The following is a 23805-nucleotide window of genomic DNA, read 5'->3' as shown; positions in this document are numbered from 1 at the left end:
TTCTAGAGCAAATGGAAAGTGATTCTCATCCTTTTCAAGCTGTCTCCAATACCTTCTCCAACCTCTCCACTGTAGCTTTTCAAGGAGGTCTCAAGTCCAACCTCTTACCTCAGCAAAATGACTAGATCTGCATCACAGGACAATTTCTCAAGCCCATGATTGCCCTCTGTCCGAATATAATGGATTTTCTCCCTAAAACAAATTTGAAAAGAGAATGAGAATTACATACCAACTCAACAGCTAAGGAATGAATAAATCATTTTAGATTTATTTTTATCCTTTCTTGCAACATGGCTAACAGCATTCCACCCAATATCTGGTGCATTTCATAGTTCTCAAAGGTCATCTTTGAATTGCTAGGAAGCTTTTCAAGAGATGGCTCCTTCCGAGACTCACATAGATTCTGAAGTTGAACATAGCAAAGTCAGAGTCTGCTTGAGACAGAGAAGACCACAGTAAAGCTAGGGGTGAACTGTGAAAAGACCTCTCTTGGCTCGAGGTATATTGGAAGTCACGATAGGACAAAGTGAAGGCTGTCTCTAGGGAAATCTTCCTGCCTGACAGAAAATGTATAATGTCACAATGGGAACAGAGGGAGCCTTAGAGCTTTAGAATAACCAGGGCATACAGGCTTAGTCAAAGCACAGATCTCAGTCTGTCTTGGTTAGTTACAGGTTACCCATTCTGATCTCCAACTCTAATCTAGAAAATTACATCAAGTATGTCTAAGGTAAGGAGTATTTATTTTGCTCAAATTGACTTTTCAATTTGCTTTCTGATAATAGCAACACCACTATCCTCAGTAATCACCCTATATATGGATGCTTTAAATTAGTTAAATTTGCAGCTAAATTTGGGAAAAATTTAAGGATTGTTTTATTTTTAAATATTTAAACTTTTAATTAAAATTTATATTTTTATATCATGTGAGACTCAAAAATAATTAAAAATGAAAGTATGAAATATCACATATATCCTTCACTTGGTTTACCCCAGCAGGGAGTGCCAGTGCAATGTTGTTCTCTCTCTGACAGTGACTCTAAATATATGGGCATTTTCTTTAAGCTTTTCTTTTTCATAGTTAACCATTACATTTATTGGTCTTACTTATGCATCATGGGTAAGGGGTTGCCTGCAGGACCATAGAAGATCCCAGAACAGCTGCCCTGGAAGCATGGGTGATGTCTTCCCTACAGACTAAAAAAATGAAGTCTCCTTCCCCTAACTTTCCCCACCCTATATATTCAAGGCCCTCTCTGAAATCCTGAGGCCACATGCATTAGGGCAGAATTGTATGCAGATGACTGAGAGAAGTGGCTGGCCGCATCTTTCTTGGTGGGAATGTCAACAGTCTAATGTGTGATGGACTCTGGCAAGTAGACACACTGATCTTATGAAGGTGTACAGTGTGGTTCAGAAGACAGAGCCTTAGGAAAGGACTTCATTCCTAATATCCATAAAGTGCTAGTAAAACAAATGTCCATCAACAGGTGAATGGACATCTAGGTCCATTTTATGTTACAACAACATAATCCAGAAGCCCTATAGTGTGTAAATGAGCCTTTCCCACACACATAACTAAAACTTTAGATTCAGAATCTATATATGAAGAAAAGAGTCAATATTTGTCTTAACAATATAGTTTCTTTTACTTAAAATAATTTCCAGGTCAACTCATTTCATGTCATGTTTCCATTTTTTCTTTATGGCAAATATAATTCTGTTGTGTGTATGCGTCAGTTTTCCTTTATCCATTCATCTATTGATGAACATGTAGGCTGAGTCTATTTCTTAGCTGTTTACAGCACAAAAGTAAACATTAAGCTTTTAATTTAATTTGACTTCTTTTTTGAGAATTTCATATATGAGTACTATATTTATATTTTTGCCACTATCTCTCCCCACTTGAATACCTCCCATGCATCCCCACTCCCTATATAACTGAAGTTTTTTTCTGTAATTATTATTATAGAATAGGCATGTTTTTGAAAGGTAAGGGAATCTTTGGGGACTCTTTAAAATGTTGATGAACAGAGGTATGACTTGGGATCCAACCTCAATTGAGATAAAACACTACTGCAGTAATTGCTATAAGCAAAACTTAGGGATGTTCATGATGGCTTCTCTCTGGGGTTCAGGGTAACAGAAGCCCAGCTCCTTAACTCTACCTAAAAATACCTATAATACATGTAAGTAAGCCAGTGTATAAATATGCATATATAGTTTAAGTAGAATTTACTCATCTGGGCTGACAATACCGCCTCCAAGAGCCAAAGACCGTTTAACACCACCCTCCTAAATCAGGCATAGAAGCCCTCATTTGAGTTGTTGGTCAGGATTTTCCAAGAGTCCCCCAAAATATTAGAGGCTATTGCTACTGCCCTTGGTTCCTCTGCAGAGCTGCAAGGTAAACTCCTATTGCTGAAGACACCATGCATTTAAGAAACAGGGACTAGAGGACCCTGAGATGGATCTGACTCAAAAGCTTCTAAAGAAGGAAAGCGACCAAAGGCACCATGCAAGCTTCCAAAGGATGGAAGTGACTAACAGTCCTACCCAGCTATGATGCCTATGAACCACAACAACAACCTTCATGGCATGATAACCCTAAGGATAGACAGTAGGGCCTCATACCTTGATGGTAATCAGTAGCTGTATAATTAAACTTAAGATCTGCTCAAATGATAAAACTCAAATGATCCATTTAAAATATGAGCCTGGAACATGAACAAAGAATTCTCAAAAGAAGAAAGATATGGATAAGGTATTTATTTTAAAATTGTTTATTATCCTAGCAATAAGGGAAATTAGTAATAAAAACTATAAGAGATTATTATAGGCCCTAAGACCAAGTTCTCAGAACAAAAGGAGATTTATTTGACAGAGGGACAAAGGGCAGGGAATATGTGAAAAGGACAGGAGGTAGAGACTGAGAGGGAAGGGGCAGGAACAAGAGAGAGGAGGAAGAAATATTTGTCCTGGGGGATAAAGGACTGCTTCCAAATAGGAGACAGATGTGACCAATAAAATGGCAGTTTATAAAGGCAAAAGGGGAAACTCCATGCTAGGATGAGGTGTTTAATTTTAGTTGGGAATGTTAATAAGATAAGCCAACGAGGGTTTTGATTGCTGGACTTCAATACTTTGATAGCGGGACCTTGGACAGTCAGTCTAAGTGAATAGACCTTGGTAGCTAGCTTTAGGAATGAAATCTAATAGTTTTTAGCAAGGCAGAGAGGAGGAACTAGGGAGAAGATATATTTTTTAAAAAAAATATATCTGAAAATAATTCTGAAATGCATATTTAGTTACTGTGAACATATACAATGACAATTGTGGTTGATTATTGTTAGAAAAGTTGGCCAATTGATGCTGGAGAACAAAATCCAATTTTCTTTAAGTTATTATTTTTTTAAATTATCATACAATTATATACTTTCCCCCTCCCCTTGTCTTGTTTCAAAGCCCTCCTTGCTTTCCTCCAAATCCATGGTTTCTTTCTGTCACTAATTGTCATTACATACATATGTAACTGGAAAACTAGCTAACTAGCCAGAGTTTATGAAATCACAGAGTTTTGAGGAGAGCTTAAAACTACCACTTTACTAAATTAGTATTAATAAATTATCCCTAACTAACTGCATTACAAATTTATCTTTATACCACAGATAAATGCAGTCCTCAACTCTCATCAAAGCAACTTCTCTTTGCAACAGGCAGAAACTATTACAGAAAATCACAACCAATCAAAATTCAGACCCTTAGAGCTCAGTCCCAACTGATACATTTACAATGCAACAACTCCTTGGAACCAAGGCTCAGAGATCATTGCAGAAGAGTTGGTGAAAAGATTGTGGGAGCTAGAGGAACAGGAATATTGCTGTAAGATGGCTGTAAGAGTCTTCTTGGATTGTTAGACGCCACATCCATAAAGTCTCACCAAGATGACTGCCTAAACATGAACTGAACAGAGATGACATCAGTGCCTCAAGAGAAAGACCACAGGTAACTAAGGGATGCTTAGGGCAGGAAAAGTTCTGTTCCACAGGGAAGAGAAGCAGGTGGTTATGCAGTACCAAATCGTCAACCCTGAACATATACACAAGTAACACTGTACAGACTGAACAGGTTGTGTGTGTGTGTGTGTGTGTGTGTATGTAATGAAAAATAAGGCCAAGAATTTGAAAAAGAGCAAGAAAGCGTATGTTAAAGAGAGCAATTGGGAGAGAAAAATGATGTAATTATATTAAAATCTCTGTCTGACATATTACCCAAATATTATTTTTGAGAATGCTGTGAAAGATGGAAGGCCCTTATTGCATTGTAGAGACTCATCTTCTTCATCTAGAGGGCAAAAACTTCTGAAAATCAAGATAAATTCAACTATGAGGATGGCAGAAGACAGAAGGCTAGAATAGCTGTTCTCCAAGAGGCTCTACCAGTAGGTGATAGAAACAAATGAAGATCTTACAGTCAACCATTAGACTGAAGTCTGGGTGGGATCCTATGGAAAAGTTAGGGGAAGGACTGAAGGAGCTGAAGGGGATGACAACTCCATAGGGAGACCAACAGTATCAACTAACTGGACCCTTAGGAGCTTCCAGAGACTAAGCTACTAACCAAAGTGCACACTTGGGCTGGTCTGTGGCCCCAGGCACATATGTAGCAGAGGACTGTCTTGTCTGACCTCAGTAGGAGAGTTTGTGTCTAATCCTGTAAAGACTTGAAACCCCAGGGAAAGGAATGTGAGGAGAATGATTGGGGTGGGTGGGGGGAGACCCTTTCAGAGGCAAAGGGGATGGGGTGAAGAACTTTTGTAGGGGTGACTGGGAAGCGGGGGGCGGGGGACAACATTTGGAATGTAAATAAATAAGACAACTTAAATAGACAGAGAAGCAAAAAACATTTAGCATAACTCACATATACTTGGATTTAAGTAGTTAGCATACACATAATATTTTGTGTTTGCTTATTTTTGAAGGTTGTCACCTAATTGTTTTAGCAATGAAACAATTAGATTTCAAAACTAAAAATAATTTAGATAGTGCTTTATATAAGTAATGTTTATAAAAACTATGTTGTTCCTTGTTTGTTTTCCTCCAAGTCAGTGGAAATAATTTTACTATTGTGTAACTTGACAGGACTACCTTCTCTGAGAAACTTTCCAGAACACTGGACCCTTCCTTTTTTAGAACTCAACCTAAAACCTATACACAGGGATGAAGGTATCATAAGCCTCACTGGCCTCTCTCCATAGTGTTGCTTTACAACCTGGAAGAAAACCTGGAAGGATCAAGTACTCTAGGGTTGGGAGATGAACCCTACCTGAGTGTGTGGTTTCTTGCCAAGCTTGGCTGACGTTCTTGTAGCATTTCAAAAATGTTTGGCTGGCGAAGAAATGCCACAATCTTGTCATTGTATGCTGAAACAGAAAAGAAAATGCAGAACAGTGGTTGAGGAAGATGATCACAAAATGCCCACTGTATAATAGGCAATAATACAATCATTTGAAGTACTCTTAAGAAAGCCAAGCTCCGGCATAAAAACAGGGCGCCATAGCATTATTATCTTATAAGATACGAGTAGAAGTAAATTGGATGTGAGCGGTCATCTGGAAATGACAGGATAGGGCTGGTTCACCTATGTTTACATGGAAGATGAAGACCTGCACAACTCTCCTGCAACAACATCTGTACTTACGGTTCTTTTACAAAGTTATTATGACAAAAAGATCCTTTTGTGAGCTCAAGAAAGTCCTTTTCTGAGTGTTGGACCCTTGCTGCCATGGCTTTATGTTGACTTTCCAGTCACAGGGATGAAAATACACATTATTTACATTCTCACCTCATTCTACTTAATATAAGTGCTTTGTGATTAAATAGTTGAGATTGGGAATAATGACTGTGCAAGCCTTCTTCTTACACATGTGGAGAGAGAAGCATAGACTAAAGACTATGAAGAACCACCATCTTATCCAGCTGTCAATCAAGAATTCCCATTGGTGCAGTGATGGCATTAATGAGACAGAGCATCACCAGCCCTTTTAAAGACTGATTTAGGATCTGCTCTGCAGGAGGAATCCCACGTCTGGTACTCTAAACCTGATAAAGAACTATGACTGGGGAGGTCATAGGCTTGGGGGAGAACCTACCATTATTATGTTGATAAATAGGCAAAGTTTCAGACTGCCTTTTTATATTTATCTTTATACCCACAGAGGAGTACAACTTTCCATGCTCATTGGAGAATCTTCTTTGTTCAGTGGATAGTGGTTCCTGCAGGGACTCGCAACTGGCCAAAATGTAGACAGTAGGTGACTGTGGAGTACATAGCCCTAAATGGGACCCCTGTAGCATACTTCCTCCTCTCAGGGTTCACTATACACAACAGAAAATAGGGCGGGAAGATTTGTAGACAGCTTAGCCTACATAAAATGTGCCAGGAAATCTAAATGTACTCAGTGAGAACCTGTCTCAAAAGAAAAGAAGAGAAGGAATATGTAGGACTATTGAAGGGTTCCCAGTAAAGACAGCTGTGTTTTAAGCATTGGGTTGCTAGAGGCTCAATGACTCAGAATACATACCCAGTGGCAAGGACTCATGTTGATGTTGGCTTCGAATAGCAGCTATTAGGCTGTGTCCTGGCCTGGCCAGCAAAGATGCTCCTCTGTTTCTAGAGACTTCTGAGGCCTAATTTAAAAATAAAAATGTAGGATTGGAAGTCTGCCATCAATTACAGATTTTCCTTGAAAACCATTTTCTTTTCTGCATGAAAGTTAAAATCTCTCGGTTATCACCTAGATTCAGAAAACAAAGTTAAAATCGTTAAAGTGACAAAAACCAAGCCAATTTTAAAAATTGAGTAAGAGGAATGTCAGGTGTGTCACTTTGTAAAAATGACTGGGCCAAATGATAGGAATACTAATCCATGCACTGGCACTGACCGGAAACATTAGAGAAACAAATTCTCTATAAGCATTAGTAGAACTAGAAATCTATGGTTTCCTTTTCAGGCAGTTGGTATTGAACTTCAGTAGCGATGTGGGATGTACCTGCTCTTTAGGTAGTATTGACCATCCTCAAATAGCTCTCTTGGTTTAGCATCTATTATTCCAATGACTGCTCTGGTTTCTTTCTATATTGCATCTTTATTACCATATTTTTTTACCAAATAAAATTATTATATCCAATTTACACATATAAAATCTTGAGTTTCAAAATATAAATTTATCCAATGTTTTCAGTTGTGGGAGAGAGAATGGGGATTCTAACTAATATTTGACTGTAAAGTGTTTATTTATATTAAACCCTACTAACAGACTGCACTGTGTATATTGGAAATTTTGGCAAAATCTGTAATAAATATCTTTGTTTAGCTTAACATCCATATTTATGATGATTAATTGAAACATAGGTCAGTTTTGAAAATTAATCAAGCTCCTAAGATCTAAAACCCGATAGTAATTTTTCTATGATGAGTCCATATATATTTTGTCTCTTAAGACCTTAAAGCCCAGCATTGTGGTACATGGTTGTAATCTTAGATGCCTGGAAATAGAAGCAGGGAATAAAAAGTTTGAGGCTAACCTAGTTCTCAACCAGTCCAGGTTACTTGGGTGAGACCCTGTCTTAAAATCAAAGCAAATCAACCAAGCAACCAAGCAACCAAGCAACCAAGCAACCAAGCAACCAACCAAACAAGACAGTATAGATTTTTCACTTTGAAATATTTGTCAGATATATCAGCTATACTGTAAAACTTGAAAAGTATGATAATTAAGCCTCAATATATTTAAGAATGATGAAAAGAACCTAGTTACAATACTTAAAAGGGGATTAAATTCTAGTCACAAAGGACTTGGCCCTCATAGAATAACTAAGTCATACTTCCATACTCAACTCTGTTCAGCTGGTGTAGTTAGAAACCAGCCTTCAGAGCTGGAGCTGTTACAGCACACTTTAGTCTCAAGCAAATGGACACAACTCATGAATGAAGTTTGCTGGGTAGATTAGCCAGTAGTAGTCTCCAGACTTTCTTCACCAATTAATAAACATGTAAAAAAATTTCTGAAACTGAAATGATATGGGTTTTTCTTTGGAGGGAATTATTCCAGTTCACACTAATGTGTGTTTTATACATAGTAATGAGAGAATTCTTGATGATCATGTATGTGTGGATTAAGTGATAAATTATACACAGAAATTGTTGAAATAGATACATCTGAAATTTGAGCTCCAGAAGACTTGGGGACCTGACTTTAGGAGATCCTTCTGCCTCATTCCCAAGGAAGGTATTGTAACTTGGTGGGTTATGTTGGAATGAATAAGGCTTTTAAACAGAAAGGGCTTCCTCCTATTCTTGGCTCCATGGAGAATTAGTGTTGAAGGTATGCTTCAGAAACAAATGGTGCTTACTTCTGAGCTCACATGCTTACTGGGAAAAGTGACCCAGACTGAAAAGTTTAAGAAGCCAAAGGAATTTAGGAAGGCAATGAATATGATCCCTCAGAAAGGCAGAAGACTTTCATTGCTCAGCAGAAAGTAATCATAAGTGGGAAAAGAAGATAAAACCAGGGAAGAGACTATAGGATGGGCATAGAGTATTCACAGAACATGGTTTTATTTTTTCCTTTTCAGCTCTCTGTCAATTATTAGTCCATGGTTGTATTATTGAAGTTCTCTCCAGGGTCTTATGGAGAGAACTTTTTAAAAATTAATCATTCCACTCATTTACATCTCAAATGATACCCCCTTCCCAGTCATCCCTCCACAATCCCCCATCCCACATCTGCCCTCTCCGCCATACGCTTTGCCTCTATGAGGGTTTCCCACTCATCCACCCGCTCCCACCCCACCACTCTAGCATTCCCCTATGCTGGGATATCAAACCTCCACAGGACCAGTGGCCTCCCTTCCCATTGATGCCAGACAAGGCCATAATTGGTCTTCTTTCTTCTTGAGCTCCCTATGGTCTGTGGATTATATTGTGGGAATTGTGAGCTTTTGGGCTAATATCCACTATCAGTGAGTGCATACCATGTGTGTTCTTTTGTGACTGGGTTACCTCACTCAGGATGATATTTTCTAGTTCCACCCATTTGTCTAAGAATTTCATGAATTCATTGTTTTTAATAGCTGTGTAATACTCCATTGTGCAAATGTACCACATTTTCTGTATCCATTCTTTTGTTGAGGGACATCTGGGTTGTTTCCAGCTTCTGACTATTATAAAGAAGGCTGCTATAAACGCAGTGGAGCATGTGTCCTTGCTACATGTTGGAGCATCTTTTGGGTATATATCCAGTAGTAGTATAGCTGGGTCTTCAAGTAGAACTATTTCCAATTTTCTCAGGACATGCCAGATTGATTTCCAAAGTGGTTTTACCAGCTTGCAGTCCCACCAGCAATGAGGAAGTGTTCCTCTTTCTCCATATCCTCACCAGCATCTGATGTCACCCGAGTTTTTGGTCTTTGACATTCTGATTGGTGTGAGTTGGAATCTCAGGGTTGTTTTGATTTGCATTTCCATGATGAATAAGAATGTTGAACATTTCTTTAGGTGCTTTTTAGCAATATGGTATTCCTCAGTTGAAAATTTTCTGTTTTTCTCTGTATCTCATTTTTATAGGGTTATTTGGTTCTCTGGCTAACTTCTTGAGTTCTTTATATTGTGGATATTAGCCCTCTATTAGATGTGAGGTTGGTAAAGATTTTTTTTCCCAATCTGTGAACTGCTGTTTTGTCCTATTGACAGTGTCATTTGCCTTACAAAGCATTTCAATTTTATGAGGTCTCATTTGTCAACTGTTGATCTTAGAGCATAAGCTATTGGTGTTCTCTTCAGAAAATTTTTCCCTGTGCCTATGTGTTTTAGGCCCTTCTCCACTTTCTCTTCTATTAGTTTCAGTGTATCTGATTTTATGTGGAGGTCCTTGATCCACTTGGACTTGAACTTTATACAGGGAGATAATAATGCATTCTTTTGCATGCTGACTGCCAGTTGAACGAGCACCATTTGTTGAATATGCTGTATTTTTTTCCACTGGATGGTTTTAGCTTCTTTGTCAAAGATCAAGTGACATAGGTGTTTGGGTTCATTTCTTGGTCTTCAGTTCTATTCCATTGATTTACCTGCCTATCTTTGTATCAATACCATGTAGGGTTTTTTTTTTTTTTTTAATCACTATTGCTCTGTAGTATAACTTGAGGTCAGGAATGGTGATTTCTCCCTGAAGTTCTTTTACTGTTGAGAATAGTTTTTGCTATCCTGAGTGTTTTGTTATTCTAAATGAATTTGAGAATTGCTCTTTCTAATTCTATGAAGAATTGAGTTGAAATTTTGATCTGGATTGTGAAGAGAACATTTTAAAGAAAGGTTTTAAGACAGTCATAGACAGAATATCACCAATTCTGTCCTTTTAGTAGCATTTTCAGGCTAGGTAGTAGTATACTTTTGATATCCTATGTTTGTATAGAGGTCTCTTAATATTATGTATCGAGTTTCCTTTAAACCAGATAGATTGTTAGTAATGGTGGCTTGACCAAAGGAAAGAATAGAAGGAAGAGAGCCTGAGATATATCAAGGCAGCTAAATGGGCACCCCACAATAATCATTCATTCTTCCACTGCAAAAATAGCAATTTGCTTTCATCTCGCACAGGACAGACACCTCTAGATCATGAAAACTAAGAAATTAAGAAAAATTTCATGGCCCCAGAGAAGAGCAGAGACTTGGAAACAATGATTCAGGGCAGAGAGAACATACCTCTCCAGCACTGTAACTCCGGAGCCTCTGGAGGTGCTGTCGGTGGGTCAGATGATTGGGAAGACGGCCATTCTGAAGAGGGATTCGGGGATCAATGAAAGTAGTAGCTCGACTGTTGTGGTCCACGAAGAAAGACTGCAGGACAGCAAGACATCACACTGTGAGAGGTGGAGCTCATATTCTATGATTCTTACAGGACTCAGTTTCTTAGTTTCATTTCCTGTGGCTGTGATCAAATACTTGAACAAAAGAAATTTAAGGGAGTATCCTGGCTGACAGAGGATACCTTGATCATGATGGGAATGTCAAGGCAGCAGGAGCTTGAAGCAGCTGCATCCACAATCAGGAACCAGAAAGCAAATGGATGCATGCTGCTCCTCAGTTCCCCTTCTCCATCCATATAGTCCAGGATCCTGGCCAGAGAATATTGTCAATATCAGGGTGTGGCTCTTCCCACCTCAATTAATGTAACTGAGAAAATCTTGCACGTGTTCAAAGACCATCTCTTAGATGCTTCTAGATTCTGTCAAGATGACAATTACCACTGGCCATCATAGTCATCATACTTATTTTTGACCCCTTATTTTCCATATAATTTTAAACCTACCTGACACTCATCTAATAGATGAGGAAAAACACATGGGCATTCAACAGTACCTGAATGAAGAGAAAAACCAAGTTTCCCCAAAATCACAGTGTAGACAGACAACTACAAAAATAGTTTTTGAGTTTTCCCCTAACCTTTTCTTTTTCTCATGGCCATATAAAAATATCTATGGGCTCTCTACACATAAAATGATATACTTTTGCTATAAGAAAATTTCAAAATTTCTGATCATTTCTCCAAGTCATTAAAAAATCTAAAAATTTAATGAACAGGTAATTAAATTGGATGGCTTATAATAATTCAGTACCCTTTGTTGCTAGATTTTCTGCTCCTTTTCAATACAGCATTATAAATTTTTACTAAATAATCTATAAGAAGAAAATGGAAGGGTTACAAATAGGAAAATAAGTCAAAGTATTTCTATTCATAGATAAGATTCTACACATGAGCAATGCTAAAGACTCACCAAAACTTCTTACAGCTGATAAATACATTCAGCAAAATGGTGGGAACAAAAGTAATTCCCAAATTAATAGCTTTCTTATATGCCGATAAAAATTATACTGATAAACAATCCTGTTCAGAATATACACTGCACTCACTATAACAAATACAAACACTTGAGAATAAACCTAATAAAAGAAACAGAAGAGCTCTACAATAAAAACTTTAAGACACTGAATAAAGAAAATTTCTTGTAAGTCCTACAAATGTAGTGTACTATATTAATAATTTTATTCATTAAGTATGACTTTTAATTATACAAATTACAGAGTATAAAGATTGTTAGAGGTATGTTTAATTTTGAGATTTCTGAGAATCCCTAGGAACACTGACTTATTGTGCCTGAATCTCAAAGAGTAATGTGACAGAGTTTGAAACAGTAAGAAACGTTTTTCATCTAAATGTATCATTGTTATTGAATAAATTGGGGACTTAAACATTTTATTTTTTGAGAATTTTATATATAATTACTGTATTTACATAATTCCCACACCTCCCTTTGCCTCTCCAACTCCTTTCATGTCTCATCACTCCTTTTTAAATTCATGGCCCCTTATTCTTTAATTATTTTGGTTTTTTAATACTTATTTTTATTTCATTTGTGTATATGTAAGGTTCAGGGAACTTCATGGAAGATGGAGTAGAAAGCTTGTAAGAGCCAGATCATGATGCCTGCTGTGAGATAGCATCTTCTCTATATGACAGGAAATCTGCAGCGATGAAATATAACAATATGGCTGCCTAAAGAAGACCTTCACATTAACAACACTCCCTGACATCCCAGCATAGATGGGGAAAATCTTACAGGGCCCTGCCTCTAGATGAAGAGCTAAGAAATTAATGGCTACTTGGAGGGGGAAACTCAATATTTTCCAGAAATGAGCTCACTGATATGCTTTCCAATCCCAAGAAATTATCCCTAAATGCACAAGCAGCAGAAGCTAGCAAGCTTTTTTTGTGTGTGTGTGTGTGTGTGTGTGTGTGTGTGTGTGTGTGCGTGCGTGTGCGTGCGTGCACGCATGTGTGTGATAATTAAAAAATAATGGGAACACATAGGGAGGAACCCATGGCTCCAGCTGTATATGTAGGGGAGGATGGCCTTGTCAGGCATAGGTGGGAGAGGAGATCCTTGGTCCCATGAAGGCTGGATGCAGAGTGTGGGGGAATTCGAGGGTAGGGAGGTGGGATTGGGGGGTAGGTGGGGACATATCCTCATAGAAGCAGGAGGAGGGGGAATGGGATGGGGGTTCCTGGGTGGGGGGATGGGGTGAGGGAATAACATCTGAAATAGAAATAAAATATCCAATTAAAAAGAAAACATACATATCATATAGAAATAGACAATTTGAATATCTTGGTACTGTGGTAAATCAAGAAAGAATTAAGGAATAGAAGGCAAAAATATACTTACAGCTGAACTGAGAGTATTCTAAATAAAATTGCAATAATTAATGTTAAGAAAAATAAAAATAAAATTGTCACATTCAAGGGACAAAAAAATAATGGGGCAGGAGAGAAACTGGTCTGATTTTAGAACACATGAAGAAATCGAAGAAGTAAATATTAAGAAAAAACCAATTTAAATTTAAAATCACTGTAGAACTGAACAGAAAGGTTTCAAAAGAAAAAATACAAGTGTCTGGTAAACACATTAAAAAGTGCTCAGCATCCTTAACTACCAGGTTGATGAAGAGTAAAATGATTAATATTCTATTTCACTCCATTCACAATGGCTATTATAAGGAATACAAATGATAACAAATGCTGACATCCAGGTGGTAAAAACGAAATTTTTGCTGTTTGTGCATGTGTCAATCCATGTAGCTACTCTAGAAATCATCTAGAGTGTTAAAAAGACCAGCCAAACAAAACACAATGAGATTGCATTCAACTATAAAGAAAAATGAAATCATGAAATTTGTAGTTTAATAGATAAAATTGACAAAATTATACTGGTGTAAGCTGTGCTCTGAAATAATAATGCCATATGTATCATCTCATATGTAGAACCTAGTTAGAATTTTTTGTTTTGGAATACATGAATATGTCAGAAAACAAGAAAGGGGCCTTTGGGTGGATACATTGAGGGAGGAGGGAGAGAAAAATACAAATAAGATGACAGTAGAGAAAGTGAATGAATACTCACAGAAAGATTTAAGCAGAGAGGAAATAAAGGATGGGGAAATGAAGAGATGGGGGAAGTGTTAAGCAAAATGAAGAATGTTTGACAAATCCGTACAGAAATCAACGGTCCTGAAATCCAGTAAAAGATATAGATTAAGGGGTGGAAGAGCATATGTAATATGAAAGAAATTGGAGAACACTGGATGTTAAGAGTTTCAGAAAGCACAGTGTTGGGGATTAAGGTGAATAGAATATGGGGTGGGTTAATCAAAATTACAAATGTATGAAAGTGGCTTTATAGAGAGCCACTAGTCTACAACTTCACTAAAGTTATAAATAAAAAGCCTTGAAATGGAGGTATCTTGCATGGGTGTACAATGCTGCTTCCAGAAGTAATGAAAAATATGTTTTAAATGGGATACTATACAAAACATACTTTGGTTCATCAAATGGTATGTTAAAAATTATCACATCTGGAGTACTTTATAAAGCAGTCAATTAAGTAATATCAGTAATGCAAGGATTCAAAAGTGATGTAAGTGTTATTAAATGTAACAATCTGAATTTGACCGCAACATGAGTAGATAAAAATTAAATTTATGAAATGCTTATACAAAAATTTAAGCAAACAAGTATCAGCTAAATCAAAAAATGTTGAAAGTAGATTTTATTATTCAAATACATGTTTAGAAGTTCATAAATTAAATGTTTCTTATATTTGTGCATGTTGTATTTTTAATTAAAAATTTCTATAAATTGAGTTGATTAACTAGATGAAAGAAAAATATTGAAGATTATTGATCTATATCAAACTACCTTAATAAATCTTGTGCAGATTTATCATCACTTCATAGATAATTTTACAATGCTTATTTTTTAAATTTATTTTTATTAAATTTGTTTTTGACCTCCTCAAAGACCAAGAATAATGCTCAGTGAGTCTGCTTCCCTGAATGATTTATTATGAGACAGGCTACTACATAGACACTCTCTAATTAATGATCTAATTAATTAGATCATAGGGACACACCATCATGCTAGACATAAATCATTTATTTTAGATTAGCAGAGTTTCATTTTTAACATTTGATATTTGCTTCTTTAATTGATGTTACTATTTAATATTCGATTATTTCCTCTGTTCTTTTTATTCTTGTTTCTATTTCAGGAACCTCTATATGTAAGTCTTTTATCCCTATATTGATTTATTGGGGGCCAGCTAAATGCTAGGGATTATTCTTGGCCTTGAGGTTTCACAAAGAAAGTAAAGATTCTTACATTCTAGGAGCACAATATTCTATTGAAAAAGAATAATTATTTTAGTGCATGTGTTAAAGATGAAGGGAAAGCTACATTATTTAATTGGTTACGGTGTGGGCCTTATATAGAAAGGATGAAAATGTTTTTAGAGAGTCTTGTGCTTTGGGGCCTCTTCCTTCATTGGATTAAATTTGATCATTTCCTCCTGTAAGGTTGGGCACTATTTTTTTATGTTCATAACACCGTGTCAGTGACATAGTTCCTTCTTCCTCCTTGATGAAATTCTTCTTAGATTTATCCTGTGTATCTTATGCCATCCCCCCAAAATTTTAAAATACTTATTTTCAGCATATTTCCTCTCAACTAGTTTTCTGTTTAAGGCTTCTTCCTTTTGCTTAGTAATAGTCACTTTTTCCTCCAGCATTCTCTGGATGATAAGCAATCATCTTTTAAAGATGTCTACCTTAGCGTCTTCTCTATCTCTTTCTTCATAGGTTTAACATTTTCATTGTAGAGGTCCTTCACCTCCTTGGTTAGGTTTATTTCAAGATATTTTATTTTCTTTGAGGCTACTGTGAACAGGGACATGTCCCTGATCTCTTTCTCCATAAGTTTGTTGTTGTTGTATGGGAAATCTATCTGTTTGTGCAAATTGATTCAGAATCAAGACCCTACCACACCTCTGATTAATAGAATAAATGTAGCAAAATGAAAATTTTTTCCTAAAAGCTTCTTGCCCATTCAATGCAATCCTGATCAAAATCTCCATTTTATTCTTCACAAAAAAGGAAAAAAAATCAATCTGTCCAAAAATTTGTATGGAATCACAACAGCCCCAGAATAGCCAAAACAATCCCCCCCCCCCAAACAAACAAACCAATGCTGGAGGAATCACAATTTCATATCCTAAAATATTACAGAGCTACAGTAACAAAACAACTTAGTATGAAACAATAGCAAACATTTAGACCAAAAAAAATCAAAGACTCAAATGTGAACACACATAATTGCAGCAATGTAATATTTGACAAAAATGCAAAACATATGCTAGAGGAAAAAAAACTTCAACAAACAGTGTTTGGAGAAATGGATGGGTGTCAACATGGAGAAGAGTAAAATTAGACCCATAGCTGTCACTTTGTATAAAAACTAACTCCAAATGCATCACAGATCTCAGTGTGAAACCCGAAACACTGAAACTATGAGAAAATAGCATAAACAGAACCCTACATAGGAAACGACTCTCTGAATCAACCAACAAATGTTGAGGTGGAGTGGCAGGTGTGGTGGGGACAAAAAAACCTTGGTGCACTCTTGGTTGGATTGTAGACCAGTATATCCACTGTTCACTTAAGTGTGAAGAATACCCCCAAAGCTGAAAATAAATTGCCATATGACTCAGATATACCACTCCTTGGATAATACTCAGAGGACTTGATATTTGATTCTACAGATACTTGCTCAGCCATGTGTATTGCTGTTCTAGTCACAACAGCTAGGAAATGGAAATAATCTAAGTGTCCCTCAGTTGAAGGAAGAATATGGAAAATGCGGTATGTAAATATATGAAAACTATTTAGTTTAAAAAATGAAAATTGTAACTTAATGGATTAAATTAGGAAAGCTCATGTTGAGTGAGGTAACACAGAAAGATAAACAGTGCACATTCTGTCTCACTGGAGACCCCTATCTCCAAATCTTTAGATGTGAATACATATCCTGAGGTAACTGCAGAAATGAAGAAGGTAAAGAAAGAAAAAAAGGAGCACCACCAGGGTAGGCAGGTGGTAGAGCAATAGAAAGGAGTATAGATAGCAATGTATACATGATCTGATGGATGGAATTTTAAAAAGTGGGCTCTTCTGAGTGAAAGGGAAGGTGATAAATAAGGAAGAAGGAAGGAGAAGGCTAAAACAATAGCTAAGATGTTTGAAAAGTCATAAGGAATCACACTATTAACTGTCTAAAGTACTTACCTTCCCCTATACATAAGTAGGTTAATAAATATACATATGTAATCTAAATAGAAATTTCACATCTGGGATGATAACACTCCCTCCAAGAGCCAAATGCCATCTACTGAAAACCTCAACACTAACATGAGATGCTCCCTTTAGCGTTGCTGGTTAGAGGGTTCCAGGAGACCCCCACAACATTATAGGTGATGGCTACTACTCATGGTTATTCTCACCTCATCCTTGCAAGAGGGGTGAAGTAAATCCCTATTGTTGAAGATACCATACACTTCAAATACAAGGCCTAGAGGGCTCTGAATTGGAACTGACCTGAAAGCTTCCTCCCTGAGGACTAGCTTTCAATGGTACCAGAAGATGCTATGCAAGCTTCCAAAGGAAAGAAGCAACCAACTTTCTTACCTAGTTATGTTTATAAATCAGAAAGACCAGAATGTCATTGCATAATAGTGGCATGTGTCCTTAGAGGTAACCAATAGCTCCCTGGTTAGATGTTAACACTGAACAAGAAAGAAACCATGCATGGAGTTGGAAACGTAGCCAACTACCTAGGGCTAGTAAGGTCATGTACCTAGAAGGAGAAGCTACAACTACTACTTTACTAATGCATCATAATCCCTAACTACATCCTAAATATTTATCTCTATACACACAGATTGTGGGTCTCCCTTCTCCCTGGGGGGGGGGGCTGTCATTGGCATCTGGCCCATGAGGGTAGAGTGAGCAGAAGCAGTGAGCAGGGTTTGGATGGTTGTGAGTATGACAGAAGGACTTCCAGAGACTGCTTCAGTGAGGCAGCTCTACTTTATTGTTCCAGGGGTACATAAGGCTGTTAGGAATATGTGTGGAAAGAGCTGATTGGTCATCATACAATATCTAATTATGAGAATGACTATCATAGACTCATATGTATGAATACTTGGTTTCAGTTGATGGAATGGTTTGGAAGACATGGTGGGTTTCAATAAGAATCCCATATTTAAGGTGCTATTTGAGAATTGTCTTAGTCAATGCTTTATGGCTGTGAAGAGACACCAAGACCATAGTAACTTTTATAAAGGAAAACATTTAATTAGGGCTTACTTACATGTTCAGAGGTTTAGTTCATTATCATCACAGAGGGAAGCATGGCAGCATGCAGGCAAACATGGGGCTTTGGAAGGGGCTAAGAGTTTTACATCTGGATCGGTAGGGATCAGGGAGAAAGAGTGAGCCACTGGGTATGGCTTGTGCTTCTGAAACCTCAAAGCCCACCTCCAGTGATCCACTTCAACAAGGCCACATGTCCTAATCTGTTTAAATTATGCAACTCCCTATGAGCCCGTGGGGCCATTTTCGTTAAAACCACCACATTTCACTCCCTGGCCCCCATAGGGTTGTGGCCATATCAGTACAAAATGTATTCAGTCCAACTTCAGACGTCAAATAGTCTATCAGTCTCAAATCTACTTAAGAGTCCAGAGTCTGAAGTCTCTTCTGAGACTCACAGTAATCTCTAAACTATAATTCCGTATAAAATCAAACTGAAAAACATATTACATACTTCCAACATATAAGGCACAGGACATACACTACTGCTCTAAAAGGGAGCATAGTGAGGAAATACTGGACTGAACTAAGGTAAACAAAACAAAAAAATAGCTGGGCAAGCTGCGCATCTCCATGACTGATGTCAAATTCCTCTCAGCTTTGCTGACTGCCACATACTTCTCCCCTTTGGGCTGGTTCAAAACTGGTCCTAGCTTTCCTAGATAGGCATCCCATGGCTCTGGCATTTCCAACATCTTGAAGTCTTCCAGATAATTTAGGCTTTACTTTCATAACGTCACTCAAGGGCATCTCTGGGGCTCCATGCAAGGATACCCCCGACATATGTCTGGCCTCCGTGGCTTTCCTTAGTTGCAGAGGGAGATTCCATAACCCCCTTTATGTATCCTTGAGTTTAAAACCAGAACCACATGGCCGATGCTGCCCCATTCTGCGGCTTGCTGGGGCTGGGCCTCTCAATCAAATACATTTTTACCTGCTTTCTGTTTTTGATGGTTTCCTTCACTTCCTAAGTTTGGCTGGCCTGGAACTTGCTCTGTAGATCATGCTGGCGTCAAACAGAGATCTGCCTGTCCCTGCTTTCTGAGCGCTGGAAATAAAGGTGTACACCATCATGCTAGGCCCTAAGCTTTTCTTTAATTCCTTTTTACAAGTTGGAAGCTTAGCTGGGTGGGGTCTTGCTTTTCGCTCACCACTCCCTTTATTCCACTTAGCATCAGGCTTCTCTTTAGTCTGTTTTCACTTCCTAGTATCTCCTTTCTCCTCCAACTGTACACTTGGTGTTTTTTAATTGCTCAGCTTGTTCCAACAAGGCCCCATTTACTCCAGCAAGACTCCACACTTTTTGATGCCACTCCCTAAGCATTCGGATATGAGCCTATGGGAGTCACACTCATTGAAACCACCACAAGAAGGACTAGGACTAGAATGACTAGAAGGTATGGCCTAGCTGGAGTTGGTATGGTCTTGTTGGAGAAAGTGTGTCACTGGAGGTAGACTTTAAGGTTTCAAAGTTCATGCCAGCACCCACCCTTGCCCCCCCACCTCTCAGCTACTTCTCCAGCACCATGCCTATCTACCTCCATGTTTGCTGCTGCCATGATGACCATGGATTAAGTCTCTGAAACTTTAAGCAAGTCCCCAATTAAATGCTCTCCTTTATAAGAGTTACCTTCATCATGGTGTCTGTTGGAATAGCCACAAATACAGAAGTATTAGGAGGTGTGACCTTTTTTGAAAGAGGTGTGTTACTGAAGGCAGGATTTAAAGTTGCAAAAGACTTGTGCCATCCCCAGGAACTATCCTTGCTCAGGATGTGAACTCCCAGCTACTGTTCCAGCTCCATGCCTGCTGCCATGATAATCATGGGTTCTAACCCCGTGAAACCATAAGTCTCAAAGTAAATACTTTTTTGGGGGCAGTTGACTTGGTCATAGTAAAGTAACTAGGACACAGGCCATTGAACAAAATCACTCAGTGGACATTTTAAAGGTGTACAGTTGGATGGTAGTCCTGGACCAAGCAGTATTTTGTTCCTCAGACAGCAGTGGCACAATTCAGCTTCTAAGACAAAAAAGCTAAGAAAGCTAAATATCTCATAAGGCATTGTATATGCCTTGTGGAATGAGTAAGAAACCTGTTGTGGAAATCATTGCCCCCCTTCTCTCCAAGGGGGCCAATATTACAGCTCTGAGATATGTAAGCTCCCTTCCCCACAGTCTTCCCCTCACTCTATTCCTTGTCTTCTGCATTGGGGAACCTTGGTGTTTGTTGAAAGCCCCACATATTGATTATTCTCACCTTTCCCTGATGATCAGTTTTGATCTCCCAACCCCGGGGCAGTTCCAGCCGAGTATCTGCAAACATGTTGATGAAATTCACCAGGTCCCGGTTGTGCTGGTAGCGCTCAAAATTTCGAGCATCTCGTCGGACTTTCAAAATCATATGCTTCAGGCAAGTGCTACTCGTAAAAACCCTGTAGGCACTCTGAGATGGTTTTGGGGGAAATGAAGGAAGAGGAGGTGATGTTAGAAAAGACAGAGTAAACACACTGAAGACTTTAACATCGTATGAGTTCAACCTGGTATTGATTTGTGTAAGCTAGAAAGGCAGGCTTTAGAACCAGTGTTCAACAAACAAAGGTGCACTCAATTCCTCCACACCTATTTGCCTGGCTGATTCTACCTGACCTTCAGGGTCTTCTTCCTAGCGTTAGTTACACTTGGGCTCTCTCAGGCCTCACTGTGTGTCTCTGAACATTGCTCTTCTCCTTCGTTTCCTCTGACTGTAGGACTATGCTTTTGATTTTTTTTTTTTTTTAAATCTATCTAACCCATGATAGTAGTTGTAGTTAAAGTTGGACTTCAGAACCCTATCGTTCTAATGAATCTGATATGACATCTTTGGGTGAGGCGGTGAGAAGGAAAAAAAAGGCTGTTTTAAGACTTGTTAAATTAGTCAAATTATAATTTTATGTTACATAGGTACCAAAGTGCTTGATGAAGCTACCTGGCTGGTGTAGGGTGAGCACTCACACGCACCCATAAGTGATGAAACAACATTGTAGGAGGCTAAAGAAGGCCAGTCTCGTGTTCCCCATATTCTCAAGGCCCACATGAAGCCCAGTAAATAGAGCATATATGTATATATATATATATATATATATATATATATATATATATATATACACACACACACACACACACACACACACACACACACACACACATATATATATACAGCATCTTGCATACTTGTTATCTTTTATGATTCCCCACTACCTCACTGGGGATTTGCTCTGCCCAAACCCTCATTTCCTTCTCTCCCAGCCACAGCCTCTGTCCTTGCATCAAATCACTGCATCTGCCTCACAGTCACCACTAATTGTGGTACCCAAATAAAACCACCCAGTATTTCTTGAATCTTCATCTGTTACTCATCAGTCGGCCATAGGTGATCCAACAGCATTAGCTGTTTTCTCAGCATTCTCCCAGAGCTAAGCCATTTCTCCCTACTCTTTCTGCACTTCATTGAGCTTGGGGCTTTAGTAATTTTTTTTGCTTCATTGGTTGAATTAGCCTTTAGTCTTGGACTCTCAGTACTTCCCAGACTCTGCCAGAGAAACACTTCATCAGACTACCTAGTCATCAGAGCTGGTCTCCCAGAGCACCATGGGCTTCTGTTGCCAGCTGAACAGAATAGTGCCTTAGCTGTTTGCCAGGCTGCTGAGGCTTCATCATTTCTTCCATGTCTGCCATCCACAGTGAAGCCCCTTTGTAGTCCTGGCTGCTGCATCCTTCTTAATACACCACCCCATTTGCTTGGGCTTCTTCCCATTCTCTTTAAACTTCCAAGACTCAATTCAGCCTTGCCTCATGTACCATGTCGCCCAGGCACTCTGCTCTCTCTCAATTTGAACTCTGTTCTGTCACATTAGATTGACAGTCTTACATATGTGTTTCCACAAAACAGACATCTGCTGACAGTTAGGATTATTATAAAGATAAAAGTTTCGTGTGTCTTTTATCTGGGAACTGAATGATCAAGGCTGGGTAGAAACCCCAGGCCATGATTAAGCAATTTCTACAACAGAAGGCAATAGAGTTTCTTAATCCTTCCTTCTTTATTGGGAGATTCACATGGACAAGTATGGTCTCTGAGTTGCGTGCACACACACACACACACACACACACACACACACACACACACACACAAAACCATTAATGAAAAAAATGGGTCATACATTTGAAAAAGTAAAGGGAAGGTCATATGAGGAAATTTGGAGGAAAGAAAGAGAAGGGAGGAGGAAATGATGTAATTATAATCTCAAAAGATGAAATAAATAAAGAATTCCTTCTTTTCCCTAACTCACTTTGTAAGATTGTAACCCCTTGATCTCATGAAGTGACTACATAAAGCTCTTCTTGGGTTCCCAGGGAGCCAGCCCGTCCCGCCTGTTTTAGGAGCACTCACATAATTAGCATGCAAGACAGTGAAGAACTCAGGATTGGTGATGAACTTGACCGCTGGAGACTGCAGCAGCAAGGTGACCTTCTGTGAGTTGACAGGAGAAAGTGACCCTTCTCTCCTCAGATCTAGAAACATGAAGCAAAGTAATGGGATATGCTGTGAGCAAAGTCCTTCCACGTGGAGCATGTCTCTTCCCATAGCAGAGCAGACTTCCACTCACACAGCAGACACTTGCTTTTCCATAGTGACGTGACCATGTCAAGAATTTCAAGTGTTTCTTGTCTAAAATGCTTGATACCAAAAGTGCTTCATATTTTTTTCCAAATTCTAGAACATATGGATATACAGAATGAGGTATTTATGGATGAGACACAAGCCCGAACATAAAATGTATGTACCTTCTATTTACACCTTATAGCCTAGAGGTAATGACATTTTTTTGTTTTCAAGCAGTTTCACAATATAGTGTAATCTAAATTTAAACTCATGATTTTCTAGTCTCTGTTCCCTAAGTTTTGGGAGTAAAATCATGTGGTATCATATCTGATTTAAAAATCTTTATTTAAATATTTTAAATAATTCTATGCATGAACCTCAGAATTTTCCTTTTGTGGCATCATGTTGGCATTCTAAATATTCTGAATTTTTTTAAACTAGGGCACATAAACATGATTTAATTTGATTCATATTTTTTTTAAAAAAAATCACATATTTTTAATGTCAAAGTTGAAAATAAAAACAGACAAAGAAGAAGTCCAATAGAATAGAGAATAGAGAATAGAGAATAGAGAATAGGAGAATAGAGAATAGAGAATAGAGAATAGAGAATAGAGAATAGAGAATAGAGAATAGAGAATAGAGAATAGAGAATAGAGAATAGAGAATAGAGAATAGAGGAGTGTCTGAACAGCAGGGAAAGGCAGACTTCTGCCTCCTGGGGCTCTTTCTCTTTGCCCTTTGCCAACTCTTCACCTCCACTGCAGATTCAAGGCTCTCTCTCTCTCTCTCTCTCTCTCTCTCTCTCTCTCTCTCTCTCTCTCCCTCTCTCTCATTTTT

The 23805-nt window shown here is 38.2% G+C and overlaps 1 protein-coding gene across 7 annotated transcripts in view; it reads right to left on the bottom strand.

The window, feature by feature from the left end:
* Positions 1 to 23805, bottom strand: part of Hecw1 (HECT, C2 and WW domain containing E3 ubiquitin protein ligase 1) — a 300520-nt gene that overhangs the window by 54794 nt on the left and 221921 nt on the right. For all 7 annotated transcript variants that reach the window (XM_076939345.1, XM_076939349.1, XM_076939350.1 and 4 more), the window contains 6 exons: positions 22753 to 22874; positions 20581 to 20766; positions 10765 to 10899; positions 6584 to 6689; positions 5326 to 5422; positions 109 to 192 (listed from right to left, as the gene is read on the bottom strand). In XM_076939345.1, the coding sequence (XP_076795460.1) occupies positions 109 to 192; positions 5326 to 5422; positions 6584 to 6689; positions 10765 to 10899; positions 20581 to 20766; positions 22753 to 22874 (730 nt within the window). The remainder of the gene's footprint in view (positions 1 to 108; positions 193 to 5325; positions 5423 to 6583; positions 6690 to 10764; positions 10900 to 20580; positions 20767 to 22752; positions 22875 to 23805) is intronic.

The sequence above is a fragment of the Arvicanthis niloticus genome, chromosome 8, assembly GCF_011762505.2.
Source record: "Arvicanthis niloticus isolate mArvNil1 chromosome 8, mArvNil1.pat.X, whole genome shotgun sequence".
NCBI classification, from domain to species: domain Eukaryota; kingdom Metazoa; phylum Chordata; class Mammalia; order Rodentia; family Muridae; genus Arvicanthis; species Arvicanthis niloticus.
This window is presented reverse-complemented; position numbering and strand designations above follow the sequence as displayed.